The following is a 10000-nucleotide window of genomic DNA, read 5'->3' on the forward strand; positions in this document are numbered from 1 at the left end:
GAGCGCATACACGCTGCTCGCACGCATAGACAGTAAAGGGGGAAAAACTTGCTCGTCTGGTGTAGCCAATGGAAACATATCTTTGCAAAAGTTCTGTGGCCATTCCATGTTCGTCAAATACGGTTCTTGCATGATTGTTCAAGGACTGAAAAACAATTGCTTTAGCTCACAGGCCTTTTCTCCTCCGTAGGCTACAACCGTAAAATAGCGCTGAAAATTTTGTGGCATGCATGACTGAGCAGGACTGTTTTGACCTCTCCATGACCTTTTTTGTCAGATCATGGAGAGATTTCAGGTGTGCAATAACTTTAAAAGGAGTTTTTATATGTTAGGGTGTTATGGGCAATTACTATTGAAATGTTAAAACCGAATTGTCCACTGAAATCAGGACTTAAACAACCCCTGAATTCATAATAGTGGGTGGGTATAAATTGGGTACACATTGTAACACAAATTATTAATTGCACAAAAATATTGTTTTGGATTAGATTCCCCATGCAAACTTTGAAATGAACAAACTGAACAAAAATGTGGGTAGTGATGTATAGGCTATTGATATTAAAGTTTAAAATTCAGTTGCTTAATATATAAAGACTTATAGGCCTACACAATATTGATAATTTAAAAGTAAAAATCACATAGACCTATTATTTAGGAGGACTACCCTCGCAAAAAAGGGGTGAGGGTATGTTTGTTTTAAATGAGTAGCCCTCCATATGATTTCGGGTCTTCAGGTAGCCCTTATTCCCAAAAAGGTTGGAGACCCCTGCTCTATATAGAGGGCTGTGTCCATACATCTTTGTTATGTTCTGGCATCATAAGTTCATAAGGCTGTGTTCAAATCAATATTAGATACGTATTTAGATTATAAGATTAGATTAGATTACAATAGATCTATATTGCGATACGTATAATGTGATGCACTCCTGTATTGCTATGTATCTGAGGTTGCAGGCTGTACCATTAGGGCTGAGTACTGCCTGCAACCTCACAACCTCACAGTACTACACAAATTATGATAGAGGCCACTGATATCATCTCAGTGGCAAGGGGCTGGAATGTCTCTCGGTTTTGTTTTTGTCCTGGCATTGTGTGTGTGTGTGTGTGTGTGTGTGTGTGTGTGTGTGTGTGTGTGTGTGTGTGTGTGTGTGTGTGTGTGTGTGTGTGTGTGTGTGTGTGTGTGTGTGTGTGTGTGTGTGTGTGTGTGTGTGTGTGTGTGTGTGTGTGTGTGTGTGTGTGTGTGTGTGTGTGTGTGTGTGTGTGTGTGTGTGTGTGTGTGTGTGTGTGTGTGTGTGTGTGTGTGTGTGTGTTTCTGTCTGTGTGGAGGCCTGGCAGCAGTAGCCCCGTGGCGATCGGACGTCTCGGAAGAAAGCACATGCTCCCCTAATGCTTCGCTGGCTGCAGGCTACACACAGCCCTCCATCACCGCTGGGCACAGGCTGGAGAAATGTCAAGAAAAGCATTTTTAAAACACACACACTCACATAGACCACATACACAACACACACACTAACACATGCACACAACACAATGACACACACACTCACATAGACCACACACACACAAACACATACAGACACACACACAAAAAAACACACAAATATAAATGTGCAAAAGTGCTCCAAGCTCTTTGCTAAGAAAATACATTTAGAGCCAGCCTCCCAGACAAGCATCTAGCCTGTATTACATGCAATGGTGCTGCGCCTCCCAGGAGAAGTTGCGTAACGCAACTTTAGAGGTGTTTATTGAGTGGCTAAACTGGCAGGAGCATAATGAGAGAGCAACATGATGGCGCACTGCCCTTTCACACACACACACACACACACACACACACACACACACACACACACAAACACACACACTCTAAGATAGACAACACGCACATCATAACACTCACAGGGACATAATGAGAGCCTAATGTGATGGCAGAAGGCCCTTTCCTCTGTGAATGTGAGAGGAGGTCCCTTAGCACGCTAGATTCTTCTATGGTGAAAAATAAGCCCCCAGGTTGTTAATTCAGTAGTTTCTCTCTCAGCAGCCTAGTCTTTGGGGCAGAGAGTGCCAATGAAACAAAGCCCTAGCACACACAGATTGTTTTATCTTTCAGACACGCTATAGGGGGGGATATAATACCCTCAGATCAAACCAGCAAAATCAGAAGGACATATTTTTCATAACCTGGTTGTATGACGCAGCACTCATGACTCACTTCATTGATCGCTTCATTGCTTTTCTAAATGAAATTCTCTCTAAAGGACCATTTGCTTCAGTGACTCATACACAGACCATCCACTGGTGTTAAAGTTCTTATTATATTTACAAAATAAGGTTTGCATTTCAAACAAGAGTTATGACCTTGTGATATTTATATGCTGCGTCTGCACAGTTTTGCTGCACAGTTTCTACAAGCATTGCATTAATGTTTGTGTATGCTGAGTCCATATGGGAGGGTCTCTTTTTACCTGGGATAGTGCAGTTTTCTTCTGATCTTTATATCGTTCTCTTAGTATTTAAAATAATTATTTCAAATATAAAATAGTATTGTTATTTGTATTTTATTTTGTTGAAGATTTGGTATCAAAATACTTTACAGGTGTGTAGGCTATTTTTGTAGTTTAAAAATACTGCCAAATATTTTTGGTAAAACCAGTAGCAGAGGTGAATGAACTAGCCTACACAATTCCTTTACTTAAATGAAAGTACAGATACACCTTGTAAAATATTATGCAAGTGAAAGTTGCAAAGTCAAAATGTTAATTGATTTGAAGTACAGAAGTACTTGCTATTCAAGTATTCAAAAATCAAAAGTACAAGTATTTTTCCTTTTTAATGTACTCTTTGTATACACAATAATAAGATGTAAATCCTTTTGTTGGTCACTAGCACCGTGTATTCATTCACATAAGTGCATTCACACTGATAATTATGACAACAAAGTGCGCTGCAAGAACATGAATGGTGCGGTGCACTCATAATGGTAAAAAAGTATTCGCCCTCAATGATTTTGTTTAATTACTAACAGTTAATTATTAACAGTTTCATGTCTCTGTTGCTGAGATAGTTTCGATCGTCAAAAGGTCAAAATCGCCAAGCATCTTGTAGGGACTGTTTTTAAGTATTACTTGCATGGAAGTTATGGGTTATTCTTATTAATATATCATATACTGCATTTTTTTGTGTGTGGCCAGCCGGCCAATTTTCAAGACCCAATGTGGCCCTTGAGTCAAAATGTTTGGCCGCCCCTGTCTTAGGGTGTACAAAATAAGTGCATGCTCAGAATTCTCAAAATCTATTATTAACCAGCAGAAAGCATGCAGTAGAATACTGTAGGTGCTCGGAACAGAGGTGAACTCTTCGCTTGGCTGGAAGCTCTTCATGTGGGCACCTCACTCTTCTCTTCTTTTGACTGTGTGGCAGCTCTGAGGAATATGTTCTTCTAGAATTGTTATAGAATTATGCTGCAAAAATCTAGAATTGAATTGACTGCAGTTTGTATAATCTCCAGAGCTCATTATGACTTCAGGATATGGAACCTTCAGTCCCCCACATTCTAATCTCAAATTATGGTCCTCCCGCTCCACTCCTCTTTTTCGGGTGATAAAGCTTTGCTATATTTATGCCTGCAGCCCCAGCAGGTTAGCACCCCTGTTGGTCGGCTGTGATTAAAGCGTTCACACGGGAGCCGCCATTAGCGCTGTTTCTGTCCGACTGCCTCAGTTGAGTTCCCCCTCTTTAACTGATTGGAACTGCTCCTTGCGTGCTCTTTCTTCTTGTTTGCGCTTTCTTCTTGTGTGGTGCTGCAGACTAAAGCTCACTGATCCACCCTGCCTTATCACTCTCATTGTTCTCCCCCTCACCCGTCGCCCTTGGAGACAGTCGCCATAGTAGGCTGTTGTCATGGCATTTGCAATTGTAGAATGCCGTTTTTGTTCTCGTCATGTAGTTTCTTTGTTTAGCTTTGTTTGTCTTGGTCACCACTGTCAACATGATCACCTGTCCATTTACTGTCTGGCTGCCTTGCTTTCTTTTCGTCCAAAAAACAGGCCATTTTAGAGGTGACTCGGTGAGTGTTCCTGAAGGTTCTTAGTGAGATATTCTTGCCGGAACCTGGCTGGCCCAGTTGTACCTGTCATCAGATGAGTTTGCGGTAATAAATACAGTATAATGAACGAGCCCTTCCCTCTGAGATGCCGGTGGGTCAGCGTGTGTGTGTGTGTGTGTGTGTGTGTGTGTGGGTGGGTGTGTGTATGTGCCCCATTTTAATCCACCTGCAGACCCAGTAAGAACATCCTCCATTATGAGATAAAGGTTTTATCCAAACCTGCTTTACCTTGAGTACCAGCAGATGACCCACGCCTCCACTCACTCCCACCACATTCTGTCTCTCCCTAGTCACGCACATGCAGTTTTCACTCAAGTCCCAGGCATGCTTTCCTTCCCTCCCACAATCACAATTACTCTGCTGTCCTTCCCTCCCACAATCACAGATGTTTTGTTATGTGGCTTGCAGTATGTGTATGTATGCACGCACACCTGTGTTTGTAAAGCAAGATTGTCTCTGTGTGCAGGTGTGTGCGCATGTCTCTCTGTGTGCAGGTGTGTGCGCATGTCTCTCTGTGTGCAGGTGTGTGTGTGTGTGTGTGTGTGTGTGTGTGTGTGTGTGTGTGTGTGTGTATGCACGCACACCTGTGTTTGTAGTGGATGATGGTCTCTGTGTGCCGGTGTGTGCACATGTCTCTCTCTCTGTGTGTGTGTGTGTGTGTGTGTGTGTGTGTGTGTAACTGGTTATAGCCTCATTACTCATCTGAGTGCTCCCTTTATTGCGAGACAGGACCCCTTCTCATAACCATGAGGCAGTGCAGTATCCTCCTGCCATTTCGACTGACCTCCAAGGTTTGTCTCGGTCTCACCTCACTGAGGCACTCTGATTGTGTGTGTGTGTGTGTGTGTGTGTGTGTGTGTGTGAGTGAGTGACCTCTGAGGGGAGTCTCGGTCACACCTCACTGATGCGCTCCAGGTGAGGAGCTGTCGTAATGGAGACCTTATACTCAATGTCACTGATGGCGGGTCAGTTTTTAAAGGGCCTCGGGGGAAGGGCCGGGGCTCTGGTGAAGGACGGACTCGAGACTGAGATCTTTACAGTTCACCGCGCCCGCCTGCCCGTCACACGGCCATTAGCGTCCACCCACAGACTCGTGGGCTGGCCAACCCATCATAGGGAATGACATCCAGCCACCCCATATAGTCTGCAGTTCTCCCATGATGCATTGCAGATGGTCTGTCTGGTAGAGGGCATATAAGGTGTGTGTGTGTGTGTGGTGTGTGTGTGTGTGTGTGTGTGTGTGTGTGTGTATTTGGGAGGGTTTTCACCTGGTGACTTTCCCCACTCAATAGCTAACTGAGGACCAGTGTCTCCCTCACTATACTGACAGGCAGGAAGTCCTCAGCTCACAGGGTCTTCTGGGAAATGTAGTCCCCGCCACATGTCCTTCACTGTCACCACGATGTCATGTTTACTCGCTGTCAGATAATTCCATTGACACATAATGGAGCCATCCAGGCTTTTTGTGGCGCTTTTGGAAGGGTATAAATAACGAGACAGTAATGGACAGGTGTGGACAGAATTTTACTCTAAAAATGATTGAGCCCCTGATGCAGTATAGACGCCAACTGGATAGGTTGCTCTGAGTGTGTGTGGGTGCAAAAACAGGTGACATCACTTGGGTTGACATTCCTCCAATTTTACCTGAAGAGAAGCAAGCAAAAGCATGCATGAGCATCAGTTTAGGCAATGGAATGTAGTACCGGTTGTGTAACTTGGTCCGAGCGTTGCGTTATGCTTTAGCGCTGGCGGTTCGTTATTTCCAGTGTGATCACCGCGTCAATGGTCTAATCTGGGACTCATGGGGCCCAGGAGATATTGTCTGGTGGTCAAACCAGATCATGCGTGCTCATGAGCTTTCTCCTTTGCTGTGGCAAGCTTGACAGGAGGTTCATTTGGAATGTGCTTGCTTGGTTGTGTCAGACTCAGTAGAGTGGAGATTGTGTGTGTGTGTGTGGACAGTATGTTTGTGTGCCTATGTTTGTGTGTGTAAGTTTGTGTGTGTGTTATAGATGTTCATTAGGTATAAGTCTGCTTGTGCCAGGCTTGCAACATTGCAACAGATGGGTAGGGTTGTATCCTTACCTGCTTGCGACACAGTTACTCCATCTGTTGCGGATGTGTGGTCAGAATGTGCTGTACACACACACACACACACACACACACACACACACACACACACACACACACACACCTCTGTCCTGTTCTTTCTTGGTTTCGTCATGTTAAGAACCTTGAACTAGTCGTATATCTTGGATATATTAACTGATTTTATACCCCAAGCTTGCAAACACTCTCCCTCATGAGAGCACACACACGCACGCACACACACACACACACACACTGAACATACTCCTGTGCACTCCCACACACTCAGAGCTGTTTGTTCTCTACCAGTTGACGGTTAGTGGATTGTATTGATCTCTTTCTGCCTCTCTTCCTCTCTGCAGACCTGCTGAACGGCGCTCAGGAGAAGTGTGAGTTTCCTCCGCTGGACGGCTTCCCCCACTGCGAGGGCAAACTGAAGGTGAGAACCACCCCCTCACCAACACCATAAACATTACAGCACGTTAGTACCACTACTAGCATCAGCATCATCATCATCCTCCTCGTCTTCATCAGTACCACTGCTAGCATCATCATCATCATCATCATCTTCATCATTACCACTTCTAGCATCAGCATCATCATCATCATCAGTGCCACTACGGACATCATTATCATTACAACTTCATTATCTTTATTATTGCCATGAAAATCCTTTATCATCCACATTATCTTTGCCATGTGGGCCAGACCAGAGGTGTGTTCAGATTCGCTAAACGGTGGCAAACGTTCATGGCGAATATGTTTTCTCTGAACAGTTACATTTGAATGATTTGGTGTAAACAACTCCATTGTCACGGCAACACCTCGTCCAGCTCACGTCCAGCTCCACTGTATGTTTGCGGAGAACAACTCTTCAAACTGTTTGCCATTGTTCACAAACGTTCGCCAAGCACTCCGAAAACTGTTTGCAAACGCTGGCCTATGCTTGCGAAGTGGAACGCACCTCATGGTTAGATCAGGACCAGATCCGGTCCAGTGTGGGCATCAGTCTGCGTTATTGCTCTGTCTCCGGCAGCCCTGCTGTGGTTGTGTTGCCTGTTCACATTGATCTGTTGGGCTTTCACCTAAAGTGAATTACAATCGTCAGCCTGTAGAACAACTCAGCCACAGCTCCACCACGCCCACAAATAAATATATGCATAAATAAATAAATAAATACACACACACACACACACACACACTGTGACGAGTACATGGCGTCCTCGTCAGATTGGCCTGCTCATCAATCATTGCTTAATTGATTAGCACACCTAGTGTTCAGGGTCTTTAAAATGGCAGTAAATGGAGTAAAGCAGGCGTAGGGCTGTTGGTGGCAGTAAATGGAGTAAAGCAGGCGTAGGGCTGTTGGTGGCAGTAAATGGAGTAAAGCAGGCGTAGGGCTGTTGGTGGCAGTAAATGGAGTAAAGCAGGCGTAGGGCTGTTGGTGGCAGTAAATGGAGTAAAGCAGGCGTAGGGCTGTTGGTGGCAGTAAATGGAGTAAAGCAGGCGTAGGGCTGTTGGTGGCAGTAAATGGAGTAAAGCAGGCGTAGGGCTGTTGGTGGCAGTAAATGGAGTAAAGCAGGCGTAGGGCTGTTGGTGGCAGTAAATGGAGTAAAGCAGGCGTAGGGCTGTTGGTGGCAGTAAATGGAGTAAAGCAGGCGTAGGGCTGTTGGTGGCAGTAAATGGAGTAAAGCAGGCGTAGGGCTGTTGGTGGCAGTAAATGGAGTAAAGCAGGCGTAGGGCTGTTGGTGGCAGTAAATGGAGTAAAGCAGGCGTAGGGCTGTTGGTGGCAGTAAATGGAGTAAAGCAGGCGTAGGGCTGTTGGTGGCAGTAAATGGAGTAAAGCAGGCGTAGGGCTGTTGGTGGCAGTAAATGGAGTAAAGCAGGCGTAGGGCTGTTGGTGGCAGTAAATGGAGTAAAGCAGGCGTAGGGCTGTTGGTGGCAGTAAATGGAGTAAAGCAGGCGTAGGGCTGTTGGTGGCAGTAAATGGAGTAAAGCAGGCGTAGGGCTGTTGGTGGCAGTAAATGGAGTAAAGCAGGCGTAGGGCTGTTGGTGGCAGTAAATGGAGTAAAGCAGGCGTAGGGCTGTTGGTGGCAGTAAATGGAGTAAAGCAGGCGTAGGGCTGTTGGTGGCAGTAAATGGAGTAAAGCAGGCGTAGGGCTGTTGGTGGCAGTAAATGGAGTAAAGCAGGCGTAGGGCTGTTGGTGGCAGTAAATGGAGTAAAGCAGGCGTAGGGCTGTTGGTGGCAGTAAATGGAGTAAAGCAGGCGTAGGGCTGTTGGTGGCAGTAAATGGAGTAAAGCAGGCGTAGGGCTGTTGGTGGCAGTAAATGGAGTAAAGCAGGCGTAGGGCTGTTGGTGGCAGTAAATGGAGTAAAGCAGGCGTAGGGCTGTTGGTGGCAGTAAATGGAGTAAAGCAGGCGTAGGGCTGTTGGTGGCAGTAAATGGAGTAAAGCAGGCGTAGGGCTGTTGGTGGCAGTAAATGGAGTAAAGCAGGCGTAGGGCTGTTGGTGGCAGCGGCAGACCTGAGTCTGGGTTTTGTTTCTTTCTTTATTTTAGCACTACTACATTCACTCAATGCATCCATACATTCGCCTACACTCAATGCATCCATACATTCGCCTACACTCAATGCATCCATACATTCGCCTACACTCAATGCATCCATACATTCGCCTACACCATTGACTATTGACATATTCAGGGTTTTTCCTAATGATTTGTTGTTAAGCACTCTAAATAAATTATTGCAAATTTACTCATGGTGTGGCGTGTGCCCTTGTGTTTTGTCTCGTCCTTGAGCCAGGATGTTACACACACACACACACACACACACACACACACACACACACACACTGTGCAACTGCACAACTGCACTTCTCTACAGCTTTAACTCTAAAGCTGATGATACATGGGGCAACGTTTTGAACATGTTCCCATTGATATTGGGCAGCAATTCCTTTTCTGGAGAACTTTAATTCTCAATAGGCAAATCATCATGCTCATCCAATCATAATAAATGGAACTGGTTATGTGGTTCCCCCAGCAACATATCTCCAAAGGTTTCCCCATGTACCATCACCTTAATGAATCAAGAATATTTGTAAAATATTTAGACGTTTTCATGAAGCACTATTTCCTGCACCCCACCCATCACCTGGTGTGGTGGTGTGTGTTTTATCAGTGCTGTTATCTACGTGTGTGAGTGGATAGTGTGTTTTATGTTAGTGTGGTAACCAGACCCATAGCCTTGGCACTGCCAGCTTCTCGGTCTACCAGTCAAGCTGCACATGCCATCTGCTCAGATGCCCACTGCAGACTCAGATACACTGCCATAGTCATCAGCAGGGCTGGCATACACACACACACACACTTGCTCAGTAACATGCTGTAACCATTGATACATTGCCATGGTCACCAGCAGGGTTACCACACACACACACAGCAACCTGCTAAAACCACTGACTCACTGTCATAATCTTTAATAAATAGCTTTAAATTGTTTACCATGTTTTAAGTCGCTTTGGTTAAAAATGCGTCAGTCAAATGTAATGTAATAATCAACCGCAGGGCAAGTACACACACACACACACACACTCATACCTGCATGTACTGTATACTGTACATACACACTCAGTAACATGCCCACTCTAGACTGCTTGATTCACCTGCAGGACTACGTCATACAACACACACACACACACACGCACGCTCACACACACACTATACATCCCATAATAGTGCATAACCTTTGCTGGAAAGACAAGTTGCAATAATTGATGCAAAAAGGTAATCATCTAAACATGTGTATC

The 10000-nt window shown here is 45.1% G+C and overlaps 1 protein-coding gene across 1 annotated transcript in view; it reads left to right on the plus strand.

Annotated features, from left to right (window-relative positions):
• The window catches only part of mgat5 (alpha-1,6-mannosylglycoprotein 6-beta-N-acetylglucosaminyltransferase), a 158738-nt gene that overhangs the window by 65891 nt on the left and 82847 nt on the right, over nucleotides 1–10000 (plus strand). Inside the window, exon 4 of the mRNA XM_076303528.1 lies at nucleotides 6553–6629. Within this exon, the coding sequence (XP_076159643.1) occupies nucleotides 6553–6629 (77 nt within the window). The remainder of the gene's footprint in view (nucleotides 1–6552; nucleotides 6630–10000) is intronic.

Source organism: Alosa pseudoharengus, unplaced genomic scaffold, assembly GCF_046254945.1.
Source record: "Alosa pseudoharengus isolate Yale_2024_CS ecotype anadromous, Long Island Sound unplaced genomic scaffold, YU_APseudo_1.1 YU_APseudo_1.1_scf_24, whole genome shotgun sequence".
NCBI classification, from domain to species: domain Eukaryota; kingdom Metazoa; phylum Chordata; class Actinopteri; order Clupeiformes; family Clupeidae; genus Alosa; species Alosa pseudoharengus.